This window comes from Staurois parvus, unplaced genomic scaffold (genome assembly GCF_062004578.1).
Source record: "Staurois parvus isolate SC_StPar_1 unplaced genomic scaffold, SC_StPar_1.0 ptg000202l, whole genome shotgun sequence".
NCBI lineage: Eukaryota > Metazoa > Chordata > Amphibia > Anura > Ranidae > Staurois > Staurois parvus.
The window spans coordinates 8,582,046-8,608,661 of NW_028317998.1; the positions used below are offsets into that span (position 1 = coordinate 8,582,046).

The following is a 26,616-nucleotide window of genomic DNA, read 5'->3' on the forward strand; positions in this document are numbered from 1 at the left end:
AAATTCTTGGATGAATAAAAATTCAAAAGTAATGTAATGTACAGTATTTCTATTTTTGGATGAAAACTGTACTGATTATACGAAAATTGTATGATCTGGTATCATATAAGAAAACTTTTCGTGCTTGTCCCTTCAAATAATTTCAGACAAAATCTGTGTACTAACAAGCAGATTATCGTTCGATCACTACAAAAGCTGTATTTTTTGTACGACTTTCTGATCATGTGTACTAAGCTTTAGTAGCTCTTTAATGCAAACATGCTATCTAATCACAGTTGTAAAAAATCACTTGTAATGTATAGTTTAGCTGTAGGTGGATGCTGGTAAAACTGATTTTTTACATCACTTGGGGAAGCAGGATGAACCCTCCACAAGAGATGCTAACTACCAATCTTTCCACTGCTGTTGCTGCACAAAAAAGCCCTCATAATAGCTTGGCAAGTTGATGAAAATAAGCCAGGGGAGATTTCACCACCAAATATCATGGGAGACATTTTGAACTGCTAGATGTATATAAAACAGCTATCTTTGTAGGCAAACAGATCCTGTAAGGGGTCCATAGAAATAAAAGAGGAATTGGACATTAAAGATAACACATTAGTCATTTTAATGATTCTGGGGATACTAACCATATTTTTATTCTATTTCAACCTATTACAATACCTCTGGGCTTTTAAAGCTGCGATCATAGGCCCAGGCCAGCTTGAACATTTCTCTGTCAGTATTCCATTTTTCCAAGCCTGTACTGTAATTGTAGAGCAAGGAAATATGTGCTTCAAGTACCACTTTGCATCAATGTCTTCACCGTTAATGGCCATAGATGATGACTTTTGTGCAGCAGTGCACTCATGACATCACTAGAAATCACAAACTGCTAGAAGAAGGCAGCCTTTGCATGAGTTTAACTGTATAGATTAATGTCTCCAGATGAGGATTGGGATCAGTGTAAAGATTAAATGTCTTCAGATGAGGACTAAAACATCAAAGCCATCAAGAATGCATATAAATAGGCTGGATGGGCAAGGCAATTGTAAACTTATGCAGGGATTGCTGGCATGATTACATTGAGTTCATTACAGCAAAAAATTATAATTTATTGTCCCAGAAGGGGTCCCTGAAGAAATCAAAAAGTATGTGAAGTTGATAACGTCCTGTTTCTCACTCCTGTCTGAAATTACAGCACAGACAAGCCAACTAAACACAGCACTGTTTACACTGACCTGGGCTACAAGGTACCTGTGTAGTACCATTTATACTGTGTATTATAGTGATAATTGTGTCATATAATGCCTAGCATGCAAGCAGCAATGAGCTTGTGAGGCTTTAACATATTATCAAATCTATATGATGGTTAAAAGAGAGCATTTCCTTACTGTGCATGCTTTGCAGTCTATGTTCACCCTTAAAGTGGAGTTCCACCCAAAAGGGGAAGTTCCACTTTAAGGACTGCTCCCCCACTCCCCATTAAGGATTGGCACCTTTGGGGGGCAGGGGGGAGCAGGTACCCGATTTTGACAGGTACCAACGCCCACTTCTGGTCTGATCGCCTAAACGATAAGAAGCGGAAGGTGTCCCCCCTCCCTCCCTCCCTGTAGTCTTTTGGGACACATGACAGGTCCCAGAAGACTACAGGACCATTCATGAAGCGCAGCGCTACTCGTGCAGGTGCAGTGGGTACCCGGCTGTGAAACCGCAAGCTGTCACAGCCGGGTGCCCACACTGAAGATGCCGGCCTCCTGGAATACAGGACGACTGGTGAAACGGGCTGCGGGGGACACCACGAGGGACTGGTAAGTGTCTGTTTTTTAAAAGCCAGCAGCTACAATTTTTGTAGCTGCTGACTTTTATTTTTTGACAGGGTGAGTGGAACTCCGCTTTATATAAATAAATGTACCAGTGTGATACTATGTACTAACACAAGAATAAATAAAAAACCCTGACGCCAAAATATATACTTTCTCCCCCGAAAGTCCAAAATGCACAGTCCAACTTTTAATCAGCATCTCTGTATTTTAAACACCGAGTAGTGCCGATATCTTCTTGATTAATATTCTTCCTCCACAAGTGCTAAAAATCCTCTTTCTCCACTTAATACCCTCGAAAAAATATATAAATCGCATATAGCGCATTATCTACAATGCATGATATCCAACACACCAAAACACACTTAAAAGATAGTGCTAATACGTGCAAAAATCACTCCACCATGTGTGCACCTCTAACCATCCATTATGGTTTATCACTTGTGGAGGAAAAATATTCATTAAGAAGATTTCGGCACTACTGGGTGTTTAAAATACAGAGACGCTGATTAAAAGTTGGACTATGTTCACCCTTGTTATATATATAATATTAGAAATGTTATTGCATGCTGTTTTTTGTATGTTCATTCATACTGACATTTGGTGCTCATAGTTCATCTAACAATTAGAGCCTGCAAGCAGAAGTGAGAGGTTTAAACTGCAAACCTTTTTATCCATCCTCATTAACACACAATGTTTTAACATGTAAATATGTCAGTGAGTATTACAGTACTGAAGGAAATAATCCTTTCATGCTCTTCTGCTAAGTATAAACACATAAGATTTAATTGTCCTCAATGTAGCTGTCATGTTCTCACTTGTACATACAATGACATGCAGGGTAGGGATGTCAGTTGTTAATCTTGAACAAAGCTGAGCATTGAGGTACAGACATCATTGGAATGTAGTGTATTAGACTAGCTACCTGTCTTGTTTCATTCAAAGGGTGCTACTGAATTACTCATCAAGAACTGTAATTGTGATTCCTTTAGGTCAGATTTAATTATTACTCTGCTTTTATGGGGTAATTCTTTCAACATGATACTTAAAGCAGGCACTTAAACTAAGATATGTGTATTTAAATATAATAACTTAGATGTTTACAGATGAGTGACATGATAAAAACAGACTAGCACATTATCACCTCTCTATATTTAAATAAATTAAACACAGTGAAAGCACTTTGGTACAAGCTTTAATTCACCTCTGTAGCTATAAGAATTGTGGATACATTCACCTTTCAAAGTTCACAACAGAATTTTGCACAGAGGGACAAAAATCTATTTTCTATGAAAAGCAGAATCTTGGCAGCCTGACAGCCCTCTAATGTAAACATACACCAAGCGATTGTACACTGTTAGAAACCAGCTGAAACCTTACTATAGAATCTTTGTTGTGATTTTTGAGAATTTTGAAGAATTAATTACAATAATGCAGGTGGAGATATCAGAGAAGGCTTTTGATTTTAAGCTTTTTTACTGCTCGCTAAGAATATGTGAAAAATCTTGTGTACATAGTTGGTAGTGTAGTTAGAGGCTTGTTAGAAGCCTGGATGTGAGTCAGTGAGTTTACTTTAGATTAGGATGGAGGGCTCTACAAGTCAGGACTCTGGTACCTCTGGTACCTCCCCGTGGTTCTAGAAGTTTGGAGTGGGTGAAGGCTAGAAGATACTGATCTGCATATTTATAGGAATCTGGCCAATCCCCAGGCAGGAAGCCTGGCAAGATGGCCTAATCAGTCCATAAATATGAGAGAGCCTGGCCTGCAAGGGAGTCGGGTGGAAGATGAAGTGCTGAGGTGTGCTGCTGTGTAGCCTGGGAGGGGACACCGAACAAGGGGGGGTTCTGCCTCTAGGCTGGAGGTTGGAAGAATGGGAGAAGGGGGTTGACAGAGGGAGCTCCACTGCCCTACAGTCCACTGAGGGAGGAAAGCCTGCAAGCTGGGAAAAAAACAGTTTACCCAAAGCTACAGGGCACAAGGACAGTGCGAGTACTCTTCTTCACTCCCAGGGCTTAAAGGAGAGAGGCCTGCAAAGTGCTATACCCAACCAGTTATCCCTGGGACAGTGGTACAAGTCTGTTCTATAATCTCTTGCTCTGGGATACTCTTCAGACAGCCAGGTAGATAGGCAGTTTCTAGCTGGGGTCTGAAGAGGTTCATATAGAGAGGGGACCAAGTGCTCTTTACAGAAACTGTGTTTCTGTCAAGAGACTTATGCCACTCCAGAGGAAGTAGAAAGTCCAGGATCCATCCTTTTTGTACAGAATTTAGGAAGTTTCAAGTCAAGTTGGGCATCCCATATACCCCTAAACCCTATCCAAGTTGTTTACCCCAAATAAAACAACAAAAAAACAAACCCATGGACTGGTTACTGACTCTGAATGGAAGTTAGAAAATGTGTGTTACCTGGCTGTGTAGGGATAAGGAGTACCCAAAACCAGCAGCTCTCAAGGCGGTAGCACTACACATCCAACTGCCCATAGAGCAGAGTGAGCTGTGTCTGTGTCCGCTCTGCATAAACGAAGAGGACACAGACCTGTCATCCAGCAGCTCCACACAGCTAAGCAGGAAATCAGCGGACAGATCCCCAGCTGAGAAAAAGTGACCCAGCCCATGTGAAAGTAGAGAATTTATCACTTACCAGAGTGACTTCAGGATTTTTAGTAAATCTTTGTCCACTTCAGCTATCCAATTGTGTGCAAAGTATTTTTTTTTATTTCTTTGGTCACAATTAGATATTTAATGTTTGTTTTTTTTGTTTTTGTTTTTTTTGACTGGTAAACATTCTCTACTCCTTTAAAACATCAGCCTTAAAGTTTAGGTCAGCTGGTAACACACCAGGTATCAGCAATTTGAGATGTTTTACCTGAGAACTTCAATCCAATACAAATATATCATGCATCAAGAATCCTAACAATGGCTCCTTTAGGTCAGATTTAAATATTACTTTGCATTTTCTGTGGAAATTCTTTCAATTTCTGAGAGCTTCATTTTCTTTTATACTATTCTTATTTGTTTTAGTAATGTAGACAGTGTAACAATGCGAGAAGTGCATTGGTGTATGTGAACCTTGTGAGCTGCTATAATTGATAGAAAACACTCCTATAAAACATTTACTAGCTGCTCCCACCAATCCACACTCCTATACAGGCGTACAATACAATATTTAAAAAAGGTGTTGTGCTTATTAGAAAATCCAACACAACACAACACTTTTCTCCTACGCTGGGAATGGACTCGGTGGAACCAGTAAGGATGTTCTGAAACATACACTGCTTGCTGCCCTCAACAGACCGGGGAGGTCCAACTTCACTGAATGCAAATAGAAAAACAAAAAGGGCGTACCAACCTCATGCATTATCGTTTAAAATATTTAGTGAAAAAACAAGGTAAGTATTATACTCACAATGAACATAAAAACACAGGCATATCACACCAAACAAGATAATATATCCAAGCAGCATCTGAGTCCATACGATGGAACCCTGGATGACCAACTGGCTAACCCCTTATTGAGGCCACAACCTCTTCCTCAGAGCCCTAATGCGTTTCAAAGCCACAACCTCTTCCTCAGAGCCCTGATGAGGGCTCTGAGGAAGAGGTTGTGTCCTCGAAACATGTTAGACAGTTGGTCATCCAGGGTTCCATCGTATGGACTCAGATGCTGCTTGGATATATTATCTTGTTCGGTGTGATATGCCTGTGTTTTATGTTCATTGTGAGTATAACACTTACCTTGTTTTTTCAATAAATATTTTAAACGATAATGAACTAGGTTGGTGCGCCCTTTTTGTTTTTCTATTTTCATGTAGGGCTTATTAGACCATGCTTATAACAATGTATTACTGCATCAAAAGAACATAAACAATGCTTATAACAATGTTGTACTGCACCAAATAAACATACACTAAACTGCCAAAAGTATTGGGACACCCCTCCAAATCATTGAATTCAGGTGTTCCAATCACCTCCATGTCCACAGGTATATAAAATCAAGCACTTAGGCATGAAGACTGCTTCTACAAACATTTGTGAAAGAATGGATCGCTCTCAGGATTTCAGTGAGTTCAAGCATGATACCGTGATAGGTTGCCACCTGTACAGTAAGTCCATCCGTGAAATATCCTTGCTACTAAATTTTCTACGGTCAACTGCTAGTGGTATTATAACAAAGTGGAAGCAACTGGGAACAACAGCAACTCAGCAACTAAGTGGTAGGCCACGTAAAATGACAGAACGGGGTCAGTGCATGCTGAAGCACACAGTGTGCAGAAGTCACCAAATGTCTGCAGAGTCAATAGCTATAGACCTCCAAACTTCATGTGCACTTCAGATTAGTACAACAACAGTGTGTAGAGAGCTTCATGGAATGGGTTTCCACGGCCAAGCAGCTGCATCAAAGCCTTGCCTTACATCACTAAGTGCAATGCAAAGTGTCGGATGTAGTGGTATAAAGCACACCACCTTTAGAGCAGTGGAGACATGTTCTCTATTGGCAATCCAATGGACGTGTCTGGGTTTGGCAGTTGCCAGGAGAACGGACCTGACTGCATTGTGCCAAATGTAAAGTTTGGTGGAGGGGGGATTTTGGTATGGGGTTATTTTCCAGGAGTTGGGCTTCACCCATTTGTTCCAGTGAAGGGAATTCTTGAGGCATCAGCGTACCAAGACATTTTGGATAATTTAATGTTCCCAACTTTGTGGGAACAGTTTGGGGATGGCCTCTTCCTGTTACAACATGACTGCACACCAGTGCACAAAGCAATGTCCATAGAGACATGGATGAGCAAGTTTGGGATGGAGGTACTTGACTGGCCTGCACAGAGTCCTGAACTCAAACCGACAGAACACCTTTGGGATGAATTAGAGCAGAGACTGTGAGCCAGGCCTTTTTGTTTGACATCAGTGCCTAACCTCACAAATGCACTTCTGGAAGAATGGTCAAACATTCCCATAGATACACTCCTAAACCTTGTGGACAGCCTTCCCAGAAGAGTTGAAGCTGTTATAGCTGCAAAGGGTGGGCCAACTCAATATTCAACCCTATGGACTAAGACTGGGAAGCCATTAAAGTTCATGTGTGTGTAAAGGCAGGTGTCCCAATACTTTTGGCAATATAGTGTATATCTGATTGCAATATGAAACTAAACACAAATAAATATTGCAATTTGAAATCAAAGTCTTTATTCAAAATTATTCGTTGTGCTCCTTTTCACCCAAAAAGTGCTTATAACCTTTCTTCCAGTCACCTTCACCAGTTCTGCTCTCAGCTGGGAACCATGACCTTACAAAAATATGCAGGGTCTAAATAGACTTGTATCCCCTTTAAATGGACATACACTGCTCAAAAAAATTAAAGGAACAATTTTTAACCAGAGTATAGCATCAAGTCAATTAAACTCCTCGGGTATTGATCTGGTTAGTTAAGTAGCAGAGGGGGTTGTTAATCAGTTTCAGCTGCTTTGGTGTTAATGAAATTAACAACAGGTGCACTAGATGGGCAATAATGAGACAACTCCCAAAACAGTAATGGTTTTACAGGTGGAGGCCACTGACATTTTGTTCCCTACTCATTTTTTCTAACTGTTTTTCCTTAGTTTTGCAGTTGGCTAGGGTCAGTGTCACTACTAGTAGCATGAGGCAATACGTGGACCTTACAGAAGCTGCACAGGCAGTCCAAATTCTCCTGGATGGCACATCAATACGTGCCTTTGCCAGAAGGTTTGTTGTGTCTCCCGCAAGTCTCAAGAGCATGGAGGAGATACTGAGTACCATTTTGAGTTGCTGCAATGACATTTCAGCAAAATGGACTAGCCTGCTGCATAATTTTTTCACTTTGATTTTCGGGGTGTCTTTGATAATTTTCATTTCCATGAAACGATGGGGCATCCTTATGTTCCTAACACATTACCCAGCCCATATCAGTATAGATATCCAGCATGATATTTTTCCTCGTTGAGATCTGATTTGTTTTCAAAGCGTTCCTTTAATTCTTTGAGCAGTGTATATTACATCTCGTGCCGGCTCAGAGATTGTACATTTATGTAAATCCTGGAGCCTCTGCCATTCTTGGCTGTGTTCCTGAATGTCTATCACAGATCAGCCCATGATACATCTTCTTACCTTGTGATTTGCTACAAAGTTACAATACAGCATTCTTATATATTGCAGGGATGTTGAAGAAATATTTCTTCTTGTCTAGAGCAGACAGGTTACTAGGCAGAGTCAACTAGAGCCAAGGTTGTACCTAGGTTTGTGGAAGACTTGGGGCATTGTGGGGAGAAGTTTAATGCAGCACATGTAGCTTGCCACAGTGAACAGTGGGGGTGGCCACATTGTATTAGCAGTGGGAGTGGCTTAAGGGGACAAAGTTATATATAGAACACATAAATAAGTACACATATGTCACAGTCCTCACACCTACAAACATTTTTTTACAGTGTATGTGTAGCTAAGTCTTAAAAAAAAAACTTTTGGAGAATGCAAAAGTGTTATTACCATCTGTGTTCTTGCTGGGTATATTCACCCTTCTATGTGTCCTGGTGGCCATTGTCAGAAAGACACAAAGTCAAGGGAAATAAAAAATGGTACAGTTCTCACCAGAACAGGACATGAGAATACATTTTTCCAGTGAATAATCATGTTCTGGTGACAACGAAGAGGAGAAGTACTGTGGCAGTGCATTGCGTCTTCCTGTCAGTGTAAAACGATCTGGCCATACAAGTTATGAGCACGCAGATACACTGACAGTCTGTAGGAGACCTGTAGGGCACCAGTGATCTGCTGATCGCTGGTGCAATGCTTTCCAGGCTCAAAATAAACAATCAAATAAATAAATGCACTTTTTTTTAACCTGCAAAAAATGGACATTTATTATTGTTTTTTTAAAGTAAACTTATTCTTTAATTTCTGTGCCACAAGCAAGTGTCTCAGGGACACATATAAACCTCAGCACAAACATTTAAAAAATAAAACTCTTCCATTACATAAGCTTTTTCCATACAGAGCACACTTTGTCTGAGCCTGCCATTAGATGAACCTCATTAAAAAAAACTCAGGGACTACGAAGCAAACAACTGTTGAGATAATTGAAACTTTGGTCAGGAGTATGCAATTACAAAATAGCAAAGAGAGTGCAAAGGTCAGAGATATGTAATGTACATTGTACAGCATAGTATACTGTATGTGGTGAAAGGTCAGGAGCACAACAATAAGGTATGTTTACCATACCACAGAGTGTATAGAGTATTACAGGTACGACAGTAAGGAGTCTTTACATACTCCTGACCTCTGAACCCTGTATGTTATTCTGTAGGTGGCACCCCCCTAAAAGATGTACTTCCAGATCACAGAGTGCAGAGAAGTGTTTCTCAACCTTTTTTCAGTCAAGGCACCCTTTTAAAATTATAGACAATCTAAAGGCATCCTCTACAATTATGGACAGTCTCAAGGCACTCCTTTTTAAAATGTAAAAAAACTATTCTAATAGTTGTACATAACGCATCAACATCCACGCACGTAGGACACCCAATGTTAGAGGTGATTTATTCTTCCAAATCAAATACACGTTTGCACACTGCTGCTGACTAGTATTCCGATATTTCTCTTCTCCCTAAGTTTTTCTCCATCACTCAGCTAATGTGACAACCAACGTCCTCCTTATCAACTGATGATGTCATTGGTTGTTAGGATGCCGGTGGCTAGAAGGTTGTAATGGGGCACAATGAAAACCAGTGGCTTTGTGTAACTAAAAAACTGGCTTGTTCCACCTTCTGGCTTGTATACAATTTTTGGGCAATTTTTAGGCACTTTGCCAAGGCACCCCCGAAGAAACCTCTAGGCACCCTGGTTGAAAAAAGCTGGTGCCGAGGCAAGGTGTGCTTAAGGTAGAACTGCAGTTCCATAACACTTGCAATAATTTATCCCCCAGCAAAAACCTCTCCCTCTTACCCCTAACCCCCTGACAGCAGAAGTACCTCTCCCATGGCAAAAAGTTCCTCCTCGCAAGATGTCTTCCCCCACAACAGAATGGCCCCACCTGCAAAACCCCCCATCCTCAAAAAAAATCTCCTCCTGACCAGACCCCCCTCTCTCTTCAACAATGGAATCACCCCTCCCCCAGCACAAAGTTCCTCCCCACAATACACAACAGAACAATCACCCTCCTCTGCCCGCTACCCCCCCCCCACACACACACACACACATACACACACACACAAATTGGATACAGCATAGCAATGAGCTGGGTATGTCCTTCCTCCCCGGGTTCTCTTCGATTGTGTCACATGACGCGTCATAGCTGAAGAGGAGTCTTCCATGGCCCCGAGCTGCAGCTACCGTATCAGAGGTCTGTGCTGCAAAATGCAAGAAACACAAAAAAAATGGTGCTACAGCATTGGACCCAGGGCAGGACGAAGGTGTGAGTCCTGGTTGCACGGTATTAGTGATGCTGTCCCTGACTAGAGACCAAGGACCCATTTTTAATGATAAACGGTAAAACTTTTGGGGAAAAGTGATGATGTTGCTGTATATTACATGTTATTCATGCAGACTGGAAACATTATTGAGAGTTCAATGATCACGAGACACCACTGAATGCTCCTATTGTGCTTGTATTAATTGTCTATAAATCTATAATCATGTATGTTTCCTGGCACATCAAAGCAGGACAAATTTTACAACATGACCTATGTTGTGGAAGCATAAATAAGCTTTCCAAACAGAAAAATGATTTGCTGTATACTAAGTAGCTGATGGTAACCTTTGATCTATTGGCAGAAAACACTGTTAACACTTATCGTGTGAATCCTGATGGCTCTCTGCGGGTGACCTTTGCCAGTGGAATGGAAATCAGTCTGAATGCAGAACCCCATATATTAGCAGGGGTGGTCAGTCCAACATTGGGTAAATGTAATATCTCACTACCTGGCGAGCACAGCCCAAATCTTATTGAGTGGCGACAACGCAAGGAGCAGAACAAAGGCAATATCTCCTCTTTCGAAAGACGCTTAAGGGTAAGACTTTTTCACTGTCATATTACACTTTCCTAATGCTTCTTCTATGGTCATACTGTGTGGGAAGAACCAATTTCTTTCATGTCCTGTAACTGCAGAGCAGAAATCATCCAGAGGATCTACAATATGCTGTGAACTGACATAAAGGATTTAAAGGAAAACAGTAAACATCTGTTCAGTGTTTAATTTAATATTTCTTTGTATATGCCTTGTGCTTGGCTGTATCACTAAGAAGCATATCATGATAAATCTTTTCATACTGTGAATTGTAAAGCTATTATTCATCTAAAAGAGATGGATTTCCTAGGGGGATTTTATCCTGTGAAGAATGAAATGTGTTTCTTACTTATCGATGGATTTCCAGTATCTTTTTAGTGAAGAACTAGTCACCAGCAACATTTAAAACTGGTGCAGCACTTCTAATAACCACTAGAGGGAGAATTTATATACAGAATAATCTACACAAGTATGGCTGATCAACAGCACCTTACCAGTGTCAAACAAGATGTGTGGAAATACAGTATACTGTATAGTGCACATATGTTTACACCTTATGAATGTCATTATTGAGAATATTCTACCAGAACCTGTGTTTATCACTGTGAAAATAAAGAAATAATCACAAGATAGGCATTAAAAGCTAGCTCTACATTAACAGCATACTCTGCAGACATGACAGAAAATATTGAAACATGAAATATGTGTCACATACAAGTAGATATGTTAACGTAAAGACCAAGTTATTCCAATGTCTTCGGCCAACTGCAATTGATAACCTTCAGAAACCAAATTTGAAGGGCAGGAAAATTCCTGTTCAGATTGTTCTTTATAAATAGTACAAAATAAAAGGTATTTTTCACTTTTGCCAGTCTACAGGGTCCTTGTTGGTGTCTTGCAAGGATAAGATAGAAGACTAGAACACGTATCAGGGTATCTATACAATATGACAGAGCTGATGTGCAGAAAACTTGTGTGAGCATTCACTTCAATTACTTAATCATATGCAGGGGATATAAGTAAGGCTAAAATAACAAGGGAGCATGAGGCCATATATATTTATCTATATCGCTGAACGTATTTTATCTGCCAAGTAACAAAAAAGGGGGGGGGGGGTGTGAAAAAAGAATTCACAAGAAAAAAGTGGTTACATTATGGACAGAAAGCGATACCCAAAGATTTATCAAAAACTTGTGCTTTATTGCAAATTTTGCACATAGTTAGGCATTTAGGTAAATACCACAGTTAGCCATCACCACAAGATGAGACAATACCAAAAAAACTAACCTAAAACAAAAAAATTATAAAAGAAGGACGTCATGACCGGCCATGTATATGATTGTGCTGTAAAGCCAACGACACAAGGTCTTATATATATACAGCACAGGTTAGTTTTTTTGGTATTGTCTCATCTTGTGGTATTTACCTAAATGTCTAAATATGTGCAAAAGTTGCAATAAAGCATACTTTTTTGATAAATCTTTGGGTATCATTTTCTGTCCATAGTGTAACCACTTTTTTCTTGACAATTCTTTTTTCACCCCCCCCTCCCCCTTTGTTGATATAAGTAAGGCCATTTTAATAACGCTGGTAACATTAGCTGTGTAAAGTCACGTTTTTTAGCATTTTTGCATTAGCGTTTAGCTGCGTATTTTAGCGTTTTTTTCTATCCCCCCGAAAAAAAATTTTTGGGTAAAGGAAAAAGACCCAAAAACACTGTTTTGCCGCGATCTACCACGTTTTACCGCATTTTTCAGTGTTAGAGCATTTTTACAGCTAAAAAACTTCTCTAGAAACCCACTAGTCCTATGTTTTTTTTTCCAGCCAAAAAACGCCCCTGCCAAAAAACATTGATTACAGTCTATATGTGTATGGACACATAGGATAACATGTTGCTGGGTTTACTGGCTTAGAAAAAAATGTCAAAAGCCAAAAACAGCTGTAAAAATGTCCAGTGTGCATGAGGACTAAACAGGCATTTTGTTTTCACATGCTTGATTAATTGAAGTGAATTGACACACTACTTTGTGAACATTCTTAAATCCTTAAGGCTAGGTTCACGCCTATGCAGGTTGCGTTTGAGTTGTTTCTGCATTGCATTTTGCTTTGCGTTTTTGCCACATTTTTGATGCATTTTGCTTTTTTAAATAAAAATTATTTTGTTGCTAGGCAGATTTAAAACGCATAAAAAATGCAGTACAAATGCAGCAAACACGCAATACTTGCTTTTCTGCAGCATTTACATTGTACTCTATAGAACCAAAAACTCAACTTTTTGCGTTCAAAAAAGTCCCTGTCCCTTTCCAAAAAACGCACCAGCTGAAAAAGCACAGGTGTGAACATGTCTCATAGGAAATCGCGTTAAATGGACTGTGCTGCCTTTCTGCATAACGCTACAGAAAACACTTAGGTGTGAACCTAGGGTAAAAGACAAGTTTACCTTTTGGACAAACATAATAAATGCACATTTTTTTGCAGGTTAAAAAATCTGTATTTATTATTTTTGTCCAAAGGAGCCTGTAAAGAGTTGCACTGACGATCAGTAGATTGCTGATGCCATGCAGGTCTCCTGCAGACCTGTCAGAATATCTGCTTGTCGTACGAGATGTACAGCCAAGCAGATATTCTGACAGGAAGCTTCAATGAAATACCACAGCGCTCCACAGTGCCGTGCTAGTTCATTGAAAACTACAAGTCCGCAGTCAAGAACAAAGGACGTCCGATCGGCTGCACTCCAAACAATCCACTTTATTGAACCAAGATAAAACTAATACAGACAGTGGAAATACAGTGGGGGACTTGCAGGTAAACGTGTTTCACACTAAAGGCAGCGCTTATTTATTACCCAGTGGACCCATGTACAAAGTGTTGGCTTTAAGCACCAACAACAGCTGTTTCTCATAATCAACACTGGGTCCACCTCCTGCTACACCAAACCGATTTAAAAGTAAAGACAATTCTGCCACTAGCAACAATTTTAACATCCCCAGTACAACACATAAAATCCAATGTACCAACCCAAAGGATATGTGCAAGAATTCTCGCGTTGCAAAATGGAGATGATAAAAATGAAAATCAACCTGTAAAGAATGTATGGACAGAAGAAACACAAAACAACATACCATGAAGAAAACACCACATCATGTATAAATGTATGCATATAGGATCTATCCCAAATAATAAGATATATAAATTATAAAAATAGATATGCCTCAGATCAATAACAAAGTCTCTGTCCTATCCTCACCATCCCAGATATAATAAAGACCATAAAAGCCGATGGAACGGGCAGAGACAAAGAAAATAATCAAAAAAGATCAGCACCAAAGAAAGCCGGTAAAACATAATCACAACAGAGAGGGATGGGGGTGAGGCCATGGCTGGGCAAGGAAGTCATTCATAAAAATGGGTAAGATCCCATTCAAAATTCAAACCATTAGAAATACATGTACACAAATAAAAAAATCCAAAAGACATCACATTTGCACAGCAATCTAAAGCCATCTCCACCCCTAGGAGACCTGTCTACCCTCTCAATGCCCTGTGTTCTCAAAGCACTAAGGTCACCTCCATGAGCACTGTTAAAATTAGCGACATTGGTAGAATGCTTCTTTTGTATGTCATAAACATGATCATAGAGGCGATCTCGTAGTCTCCTAGTTGTCCTACCAACATATTGTAGTTGACAACTTCTACAGGTGATCAAATATATTATATGCTTAGCATTAGTTCTTGATCCTGTAAACCTTGCCACTAACCGTGGATCTAAATTTCTCCCCTTTCTTAATACAAGAGAAACAAGGACAGCCATCTATACCATACATATACAGTCAGGTCCATAAATATTGGGACATCGACACAATTCTAACATTTTTGGCTCTATACACCACCACAATGGATTTGAAATGAACAAACAAGATGTGCTATAACTGCAGACTGTCAGCTTTAATTTGAGGGTATTTACATTCAAATCAGGTGAACGGTGTAGGAATTACAACAGTTTGCATATGTGCCTCCCACTTATTAAGGGACCAAAAGTAATGGGACAATTGGCTTCTCAGCCGTTCCATGGCCAGGTGTGTGTTATTTCCTCATTATCCCAATTACAATGAGCAGATAAAAGGTCCAGAGTTCATTTCAAGTGTGCTATTTGCATTTGGAATCTGTTGCTGTCAACTCTCAAGATGAGATCCAAAGAGCTGTCACTATCAGTGAAGCAAGCCATCATTAGGCTGAAAAAACAAAACAAACCCATCAGAGAGATAGCAAAAACATTAGGCGTGGCCAAAACAACTGTTTGGAACATTCTTAAAAAGAAGGAATGCACCGGTGAGCTCAGCAACACCAAAAGACCCGGAAGACCACAGAAAACAACTGTGGTGGAAGACCGAAGAATTCTTTCCCTGGTGAAGAAAACACCCTTCACAACAGTTGGCCAGATCAAGAACACTCTCCAGGAGGTAGGTGTATGTGTGTCAAAGTCAATAATCAAGAGAAGACTTCACCAGAGTGAATACAGAGGGTTCACCACAAGATGTAACCCATTGGTGAGCCTCAAAAACAGGAAGGCCAGATTAGAGTTTGCCAAACGACATCTAAAAAAGCCTTCAAAGTTCTGGAACAACATCCTATGGACAGATGAGACCATGATCAACTTGTACCAGAGTGATGGGAAGAGAAGAGTATGGAGAAGGAAAGGAACTGCTCATGATCCTAAGCCTACCACCTCATCAGTGAAGCATGGTGGTGGTAGTGTCATGGCGTGGGCATGTATGGCTGCCAATGGAACTGGTTCTCTTGTATTTATTGATGATGTGACTGCTGACAAAAGCAGCAGGATGAATTCTGAAGTGTTTCGGGAATATTATCTGCTCATATTCAGCCAAATGCTTCAGAACTCATTGGACGCCGCTTCACAGTGCAGATGGACAATGACCCAAAGCATACCGCAAAAGCAACCAAAGAGTTTTTTAAGGGAAAGAAGTGGAATGTTATGCAATGGCCAAGTCAATCACCTGACCTGAATCCGATTGAGCATGCATTTCACTTGCTGAAGACAAAACTGAAGGGAAAATGCCCCAAGAACAAGCAGGAACTGAAGACAGTTGCAGTAGAGGCCTGGCAGAGCAACACCAGGGATGAAACCCAGCGTCTGGTGATGTCTATGCGTTCCACACTTCAGGCTGTAATTGACTGCAAAGGATTTGCAACCAAGTATTAAAAAGTGAAAGTTTGATTTATGATTATTATTCTGTCCCATTACTTTTGGTTCCTTAATAAGTGGGAGGCACATATGCAAACTGTTGTAATTCCTACACCGTTCACCTGATTTGGATGTAAATACCCTCAAATTAAAGCTGACAGTCTGCAGTTAAAGCTCATCTTGTTCGTTTCATTTCAAATCCATTGTGGTGGTGTATAGAGCCAAAAATGTTAGAATTGTGTTGATGTCCCAATATTTATGGACCTGACTGTAGTTACCCTTTAAACTCAGACATGTTCTCTGAGGAGAAATAGTTAGAGGACAGAGTACTGCCTAAAGTTGGTGCACATCAGGAAACAATTTTAGTATGTGGAGCAATATTTGTGCAAATATGTCATCACTCAGAAGTATGGGAAGATAGCGCTATCTTGTAGGCAATCATTCACAGAACACTGTGAATGAGTGATGCGGCCATGTGGGCGTAGCCCCGCACAGCCGCGCTGTTTTCAAATCTGACAGATAGTACAGGGAAACTTCTCCCTGTACTATCTGTCAGAGGGAGGGGGGCGCCTATGTGAATATGCTGCATGTTTCACACTAAAAATGGGTGGAACATGTAACATGTTTCAAAGCTGAACATATCCTTTAAAGCTGGCCATAGATGGATTAAAATTCAACTTGTTCAGCAGGGACTGACTTTATTTCGATCCATGCTTTCCTGTTCGACTGAAGTCAATTGTTAGATCGACTTCTGTCGGACGGAATATTGGAAATCTTTTGTCAATAGATGGCTACAGCAGCCACTGATCAGTGTATTCTGACAGTGGAGAGTCCTGCAGTCAGAATGCATGGGTTCAAGCCCGAACTGGCCATAGGGCACAATGGGCATTTGCCCGGTGGGCTGCAGCCGCCTGGCTAGGACAGGTGGCCAGGAAGCACATAGAGGACCGTGCAGTACTCAGTTCCTCTATGTGCCACCCAGCTGCCTCTCCTATCCATCTCCTGCATGCGGTCAGCTCCTGTATGCTCTCCCTGCAGCCCCCCATCTCCCCCATGGCTGCCCCCCCTTTCCTCATCTCCTCCAGCAGCCCGCTCCTCCTCTCCTCCAGCGACCCCCTCCCTCATCTCCTCCAGCTGCCCCCTCTGCATCTCCTCCAGCGGCCTCCTTATCTGCTCCATTGGCCCCCTCCCTCATCTCCTCCAGCTGCCTACTCCCTCATCTTCTCTAGCCCCCTCCTTCATCTCCTCCAGCGGCTCCCCTCCACATCTCTTCCAGTGGGCCCTCTCCTCATCTCCTCCAGCAGCCCACTCCCTCATCTCCTCCAGTAGCCCCCCTCCTCATCTCCTCCAGTGGCCCCCTGCTCATCTCCTCCAGTGGCCCCTCCCTCATCTCCTCCAGCAGCTCCCCTCCCTCATCTCCTCCAGTGGCTCCCCTCATTTCCTCCAGTGGCCTCCTCCCTCATCTCCTCCAGCGGCCCCCTCTTTCATCTCCTCAAGCGGCCCCCCTCCCTCATCTGCACCAGCAGCCCCCTGCCTCATCTCCTCCAGCAGCCTACTCCCTCATCTTCTCTAGCCCCCCCCTCATCTCCTCCAGCGGCCCCCTCCTTCATCTCCTCCAGTGACTCCCCTCCACATCTCCTCCAGTGGGCCCCCTCCTCATCTCCTCCAGCAGCCCACTCCCTCATCTCCTCCAGTGGCCCCCCTCCTCATCTCCTCCAGTGGCCCCCTGCTCATATCCTCCAGTGGCCCCCTCCCTCATCTCCTCCAGCGGCTCCCCTCCCTCATCTCCTCCAGCGGCTCCCCTCCTCATTTCCTCCAGTGGCCTCCTCCCTCATCTCCTCCAGCGGCCCCCTCCATCTCCTCCAGCAGCCCCCCTCCCTCATCTCCAGTGCATGTCTTCTCTCCTCCCTCCTTCTTTCTCTCTCTCTATGTCTCATATTTCTTTTCTTTTCTTTTCTTTTCTTTTCTTTCTTTCTTTCTCTCTCTCTCTCTCTGTCTCCTGTTTCCCTGCTTCCTTCTTTCTTTCCCTCTTTCTCCCTTTCTCTCTTTCCCTCTTTCTTTCTTTCCCTCTCTCTTTTCCTCTTTCCCTCTATGCTTTCCTCTTTCCCTCTCTCTTTTCCTCTTTCTCTCTGTCTTTACCTCCTTTCTTCCTTCTTTCTTCCCTCTTTCTTTCTTTTTTTTTTCCTCACCTACAAAAAATTTAAACAAATCAGACAGTATAAAATTGTGAAAAATTTAATAAAAATAAAAACCTACGGACACTAGTGGCAGAGTTACCAGGGTCGCAAAGGTCACTCTTGTAACCGTGCCCTGGCATTCCGCCACCGGGCTCTAAGAAAACGGTCCCCGGGCTTTGGGTTGCTAAGTCCAAAGTGCCTGGGCCTATTTTTTGTCCCAGTCCAGGCCTGCAGGGGTTTATTCACTAAAGCTGGAAAGTGCAAAATCAGGCTCCCTTCTGCATAGAAACTAATCAGCTTCTAACCTCAGCTTGTTCAACCAAGCTTTGACAATAAAACCTGGAGACTAATTGATTGGTTTCTATGCAGAAGTGAGACTGATTTTGCACTCGTGAGCTTTAGTGAATAAACCCCACAATGTTCTGGGAGGGGGGATTCTTCCATCCACCTTGCTTGTGTGGGTGGGGGAATTTGCTCCTTTTTTTCATTCAGCCATTGGTGGCCTAAGACATCCCTAATAGGAACACTACTTCTGATCACATTGACAACCAGAGATTCATCCACTTTGGTAGGATTTCCTCTCACTTTGTTATGGCTTTGGGACAAGAAGTGAAGGAAAATGTCCCCAATGGGATACAGATTGAAAAAAAAACATCCTTTACTTTATCCAAAATGAAAACAAAAGTTATGGCTTTAGTTCTATTTTAATATAAATACACATTGTATTCATATTATCTGTATTTATGTTTGTTTTTGTGTAATTTGATGCATATTTGAATTGAATTAGTATTTTTTGCCTGTTTTCTTGCTGCAATCAGTCTGTTTTGATATGTTTATGTGCTCAGACAAATGTAACTATGAATACAACTTATAGAATACCATTTTAGTAAATTGTCTTTAATTAATGAAGAATGTGTATAGGAACCTGTGATACAGTCAAGGGACTTATAGATATGCCAAACTGTACAGAAAAGTTTGATAGATGAGGATTTTGCGTTAGAATTATGATGTGATTTGTATATTTCTTATTTTGTGCTAAACTAAAACCTGAGGACTTGTATGGTGTTATTATTGTGACATTCAGAATATAAGGTCATATCAGATTTGTGTTCCTCTAAGTTTAATTAATTGTTCCACTGATGCCTCGCGAAGCTGTCCTCTATTCCAGAAGGTAAATGAGTTCTAATTTGCAGTGCGGTGATATCCAGCATAATTTCTGATTTGAACAAAACACACATAAGCGTCAGCTTGATTAAACTGCTTACAACAAGAATGGTAGAACTGTAACTTCAGCAGGATTATAAAACAAGAAAGTAAGGGCATTAAATAATAATGTTAGAATGCTTAAATTTCCAATACACAAAAGTGGCAGATTAGATAAATTCCCCTCCCTAGGCATTTGACTATGAATTATGACTTAAGAAAAAAAGTAATAAATCAATGCTATCAATAGCAATCCTCTGTCTCCTTATTTTTGACCCTTTGGAAATGAAATACTCTTGCATCTTTATGAATTCACTTCAAGATTTCTGAACTTGAGATATAATAATTATTTACTGCTTATAAAGCAGTAGACTCTTTCAAAAGCATGTGATGCAATGATTCTAACATTGTAAGCCTGACTTTTTTAAGTCTCTGCAATAAGAACAGTCTGTGTAACTCTGTAGCTACAAGGCTGAGGCTCATCGGTGCTTCCTGTAGGCATACATAGTGAGATTTAATTATGTTTCATCTATGTAGTCACACAAAATGTCACCGTGTAGGGGTCAACCACAGCTAAATGTTTACCTCTTCAACTGTTGGTTAAATGTTAATATAACCTACACAGTATACATACTTATACAGTCATGGCCAAAAATATTGGCACCCCTGCATTTCTGTCAGGTAATGCACCACTTCGCCCAGAAAACTATTGCAATAAATGTTTAGGCATTGTCAAGTTTATTTAATTTGTTTGTATTGGTATGACACAAAAAAGTGGAGAAACAAATCTGACACATTCCACGCAAAACCTAAAAAATGGACTGGACAAAATTATTCTCACCTTCTCAAAATTGTAAGAAATAATTGCATTCCAAGTGCGTGATGCTCCTGTAATTTGTAATTAAACTCACCTGTATCAATTAACAGGTGCTGACAATATAGAAATCACAAAGGAAAACCAGTTAAAATGGTGAATAAATTGACGACCTTTCTGTTGTGTGTCTCTGTATGCCACATAGAAGAGAAAGAGTAGCAAAGAATTGTCTGAGGATTTGAGAAAAAAAATTGTGGAAAGGCATGAACAATCTCAGGTTACAAGTCCATCTCCAGAGATCTTAATGTTATTGTGTCCACTGTGCAGAACATTGTCAAAAGGTTTACAGCCCATGGCACTGTAGCTAATCTCCCTGGAGAAAAAATTTATCAAAGATTACAACATAGGATTGTTCGAATGGTGGATAAAGAACCTCAATCAACTTCCAGACAAATTCAAGCTGACCTTCAGGAGCAGGGTACAACTGTGTCACCTTGCACTATACATCGCCATCTGAATGAAATGGGACGCTATGGTAGGAGACCCAGGAGGACCCCACTGCTGACACAGAAACATAAAAAGCCAGATTGGAGTTTGCCAAACCTTACCTGAGGAAGCCAAAATCTTTTTGGAAGAAAGTGCTGGGCACAGATGAAACAAAATTATAGCTTTTTGGTAAAGCCCATCATTCTACTGTTTTCAGAAAAAGCAACGAGGCCTTTAAAGAAATGAATACAGTCCCTAGAATCAAACATGTTGGAGGTTCACTGATGTTTTGGGGTTACTGTGCTGCTTCAGGCAATGGATATCTTGACTTTGTGCATGGCATTATGAAATCTAAAGACTACCAAAGAATTCTGTGGTGCAATGTAGGGCCCAGTGTCAGAAAGTTGGGTCTCCGTCAGAGTTCATGGGTCCTACAGCAGGACAATGACCCAAAGCACACGTCAAAAGCACACATCAAAAAGCACCCAGAAATTATTATTATTTATTATTATTATACAGTATTTATAAAGCGTCAATAGTTCGCTCAGCGCTGTACATTACAAAGGGGGACAGAACATGTGACAGAACAATACCAATACAATGCAAAACATGAGGGGATCAAGGGCCCTGCTCTTTCGAGCTTACAATCTAGGAGATGGTTTCAGACAAAGTGCTGGAGAGTACTGAACTGGCCAGCAATGAGCCAGGTCTCAATCCCATAGAGCAATTGTGGAGACATCTCAAAACAGCAGTTGGGAAAAGGAATGCTCCCAATTTGAGAGACCTGGAGCAGTTGGCAAAAAGAGTGGTCCAAAATTCCAGTAGAGAGGTGTAAGAAACTCATTGATGGTTTCAGTTAATTTTTCCAAGGGGTATGCTACCAAATATTAAATTGAAGGTGCCAATAATTTTGGCAAGTTCATTTGAGGGATTTGCGTGTAATGTGTCAGATTTGGCTTATTGTTTCTCCACTTTTTTGTGTCATACCAATACAAACAAAACAAATAAACATGAGAATTCCTAAACATTTGCAATTGCAACAATTTTTTTGGGCAAAGTGGTATATTGTCTGACAGAAAAACAGGGGTGCCAATATTTTTGGCCATGACTGTAGTACTCATCTCCAATCTATATTGGGGGCATCAAAACCTCATTTCTTTCTATTTTTTCCGCATACTCTCTCTGGGTTTTCATCTGTCAAAAAATTATTGTAAAAGAAGAATATTGGATATACAGTAAAATTGAGATACTTTTCCTCATAGTTTCAGCCTGATATAGAGATTGCATGTTCAAAATAATAATATAGAAAGTTCAATTGTTTAGGAGTGAGAAATAATAAATAGTGGTGTTCTGTTATAAATGAAGAGCACACATTGAAAAAAAGAAATGAAGTATACATTTGAATGTTGGACTTCTTAAAGATGGCTGCTGCTTTGTGACAGATTGGAAGGGTAATGGTGGTGGTGGGAAAGTTTATAAGCCTCAAAGTGTGCACCTCTTCCCCCTTCGCCTGGGAACACAAACTATCCCTGGAATTCAAAAAGGGTGATTTTGCGAAAGTGTCTCTCATGTTTTCTAAAAGTGTTCCAGCTTGCATCAAATTTTTGTACCTGTCTAGAATTTGTAATTGAATTTGGTGCATGCTGTGCCACTTTTAGAATGTACATGAGACATGTTGGCATACTCTATCTATGCCAGTCTTTATGAATTCCAGGGTTTGTGTGTGTTCTTGGGGGAAAGGGGAAGAAGTACTCCAAAAGAAAGCTGGCCCTAATTAGCTCCACTTTCATAGGATACAAAATCTTGAATTTTATTTTGAATTAGACACATTCAATGCTCCACAATGTAGAAGTGGCTCATTCAATACGCCACAATGTAAAAAGCGGCACATTTTAGAAGAAACTGAATTTGTTGCACGTGTTGCTGTCAGAACCAAAGGTTTTGCAGACGCTTCCTAAATTTGGCGCAATAAATTATCAAGTGGGAATAATGCCAGAAAAGTTGCGCAGCATCTTTATTGAATTCTCCCGTACTGTGCACTAGCACTCTCAGTGGTATAGTTACCGAATGCATAGCTGCCAATTCACCCAGGAAATGGATGGTTTTGAGGGTCCTCCCTCAGGTCTCCTGGTGGTTAAAGGAAATCCTATGTGTCCTTGAAGATGATCTGCATCTACAGACTGCACTAGGGAGATGGTAATGTCACCAAAGGAAGGAGAAAGTCGGTGGAGCCAAACACAGAGGGGGCAGAAAGACCAGAAACTCCAGACTCTATTCCCTCTCCTTTCCTCTTTGCATGTCCCTGCAAAGGTAACAAGCAGTGGCAGGTGAATAGCAAGGACTAAGAGAGCAAAGGGCGGTGCTAGCTGGCAGTAAGGTGCAGTGTCTGGGATGTTGAGTGGGAGGGCAATTCAGAGTTAGGGGTACAGGAGGGAAGCGGTGGGGTTCTGGGTGGTCAGGATGCAGAGTACCAGGGATGCTTGATTCTTTATAGGCCTTAAATACTAAAGTTGTCTACTCTGACTGAGTGCCTCCCAATATGGTGTAATCTCCTGAACCACCTTGTCTTCTGATCTAATGTGCAAATGCAAGAGGGTATAGTTAGCATGGAGAGAGGGGTCATTAGAATTTAGGTAATTTAATGACAAAAAGGTAAAAGTTAAAAAAAAAAAACTCTGCAGCTTACACAATTAAGCTAACACAAATTAATCATAGAGAAGCTACAATTAAAAGTGCAATCAACACACTCATACAAATCCTTATACCAAAAACAAAGTGAAGCATTCTAGGAACTACATAAATGAATAAATCCCCCCCCCCCCAATACAAAAAAATTATATATTACGGTTATATTCATTATTTTGTATGAGAGGGTTTTATTTATTCATTTATGTAGTTCCTAGAGTGCTTCACTTTGTTTTTGGAATAAGGAATTGAATGAGAAAACTTAAATGAAGATCAGTAATTAATAGGATACTGTGGGGTGTATTTACTAAGGCTGAATTCACACTTGAGCGTTTTGTATCTTGCAGCTCTAAGCTCAAACTTAAAAAATCAATTGTTCTCTGTGGTGCCTGTTCACACCTGATTGCGTGAACAGGCACCATAGAAAACAACTGATTTTTTCAGTTTGAGCTTTTTTTGGAGCTTCAAGCTTTAAGCTATAAAACGCTCAAGTGTGAATGCAGCCTTAAGGTGGGAATACACATTTAGAAAATCGACTAATCGGTCATCCGACGACCAAGTGGCGTTCGTTTGTTGGTTAAAATCATGGCCCACATTAACCAATCTAAAAAAATCATTCGTTGGGCAATAAGTAGTGTTGACGTCTTCCGTACAAGTGGAAGTGATGCAGTGTGTGTGTGACCTTGTAACCACACCCTTCTGGCGATATACACAACAATTAACAGCAATGAGTATAATATAGTTTATTACATTATCTATATACATAAAAATATAATATATATAATTCTGGTTTCATTATCTCATTAGGCCAATCTTTTAAAATTTGGATTTTTTGTTCGTGTTTAAGAAAATTCCTTGGACATAAAGATCCGGGTCATCTTCTGTTTCCGCTCATGCGTGATAGTGCTTGATAGATTTTTTTCATATGACCATCATACCACCACATAGAAAATCGGTTGTTCATATGCAAAACGACAACATTTTTTACTGTTGTTCAACCAGATTTTTTTTTTCACAATATCGTTATCGGTTAAAATATCCTGCTCATCAATGAAGAGAAAATCGTTCGATCAGTGGTTCTGCTAAATTTTTCGTACGATTTTCTTATCGTGTGTACGGGATATTAGTCTCTGATTACTTCAAATGACAAAACACAGAATACCCCATTAGGGTTTGCAAATTTTTTATTAATGAGCGCATCTAGCAAAACAACAGAAAAAAACATATTCAGCATATCGCTGCAAAACATGCACATTTTCTCGTATTTGAACACTTTACAAATGCTAGATGCAGAAAAATACCTGCTGATCTGCTATAAATCTAACATTTTCTCCTAACTTCTAGTCTGAGATGACAACACTGTGCTTCTTTTGTACTGCAATCCAAAGCAGTCTTGCCCAGTATCTGTTAAACAACAAAGCAACAACGCATCTCCCCATCCCCTCATCTTTATAACATAAATGAGAGGTTTGCTGCATTCCAGGTGAGAAAACTCAGTGGTGCCTGATAACACTCCTCGTGATGTCAGGGCAGCAGAGGCACAATTCTTGGCTCAAACACTAAGCTAGGAGTTCACTAGATTTCTGGCAGGGTCAACAGGTGTTTTTCGGTTTCGACAATTTAAAAGAGAGAACAATATGTGCATGCATTGCTGAGATGTACTGAATTTATATATATATATATATATATATATATATATATATTTTAGTCATATGCTTGAAGTTCGTGAGATGTGATGTTCAAGAAAATGGTGCAGAGAGAAATGTTTTTATGTAAAATACAATAACTCAAAGCAGCAATTTAGATTCTTCTTTTCTGGAGTCAGAGAAGGTTAAAATCTGATTAGTTCCTGTAATCCTGCAGTTTGTTTATAGTCAGTGCACTTTAACCACTTGCCCTCCTGAGGATTTACCCCCCTTCCTGACCAGGCCATTTTTAGCGATACGGCACTGCGTTACTTTAACTGACAATTGCGCTGCACCCAAATGAAATTTACATCTTTTCTTTCCCACAAATGGAGCTTTCTTTTGGTGGTATTTGATTGCCTGTGCATTTTTTATTTTTTGTGCTAGAAAAACTGACAATTTTGAGAAAAAAAAGTTGTTGACTTTTTGCTATTAAACATATCCAGTAAAAAAATTAAAAAAATCAAATTTCATCATAAATTTAGACCAAAATGTATTCTGCTACATGTCTTTGCTAAAAAAAAATCCCAATGCATGTAAATTAATTGGTTTACGTGAAAGTTATAGCATTTACAAATGGCGATATATATACTGGGCTTTTTTAAAAATTATTTTTACTAGTAGTGGCGGTGATCAGAGACTTATAGCGGGACTGCAGGACTGCCAAGGGCATTCTGACACTGGGGGGTGGACTGACTTGGTGTCACTGACATCCCCAGTGACCACTACAGTGATCAGTGCTAATAAAAAGCACTGAAACTGTACTAATGGCACTGGGCAGGAAGGGGTTAACATGTGGGGCACTCAAAGTGTTAACAGTGTGCTGTTTTACTAGGGACTGTGTCTGTGTGCTTCACTGTAGGCACACTGCTTTGCAAGGCTGTGCTGTGCAGAGCCATGCAAGGCAGTGTGCAGGAGCTGACAGGGAAGAGAACTGTTTTGTTTACTAACAGTTCTCACCCCCGTCAGAGATCCTCAGCACTTTGCACGCACCCCTACACGGAAATGCAAAATCACGTATAAATATATGTGATTTTGTACACAGCTGCTGCCCTGTAGCAGTATTTCTGCTATAGAGCAGAGCTACAGTGGTTAAAATGCTGTATAAAATACATTAAAAACAAGAACATAATCGTGTAATACCTATATGCTACCACTGTGGCTTTTGACACATTTCAACACAAAACATATAGACCATAAAAACCATATGTATAATCTACAAATGTTTATTTTTACATTTGCTAGTGATGTCTGAACTCTTATTACTGAGAATGGTAAAGTGGATCCTAAGGCCGGCCATACATAGGTCGATTTCTGAACGAAAATCGGACCTAAAAATAATCAACCGATTTTCACTCTGTTAGTGGGGCAATGGCACCAGCCGATTTTCATGGTTCCTTCCCATTTCATTTATCGGGCATGTTGGAGAATTCGTGAAAAACGACCGATTTTCAAAATCATTGCTGGCAGCATCGGATTACAGAACGAATAACGTTTTTGATTTCCGATCAAAAAATTGTTTGGAATTCGACCCATGTATGGCCTGCTTC

At 40.5% G+C, this 26,616-nt stretch overlaps 1 protein-coding gene across 5 annotated transcripts in view; it reads left to right on the plus strand.

Moving 5' to 3' along the window:
- The window catches only part of TENM1 (teneurin transmembrane protein 1), a 947,931-nt gene that overhangs the window by 879,029 nt on the left and 42,286 nt on the right, over positions 1-26,616 (plus strand). For all 5 annotated transcript variants that reach the window (XM_089678299.1, XM_089678298.1, XM_089678300.1 and 2 more), the window contains one exon: positions 10,581-10,816. In XM_089678299.1, the coding sequence (XP_089534425.1) occupies positions 10,581-10,816 (236 nt within the window). The remainder of the gene's footprint in view (positions 1-10,580; positions 10,817-26,616) is intronic.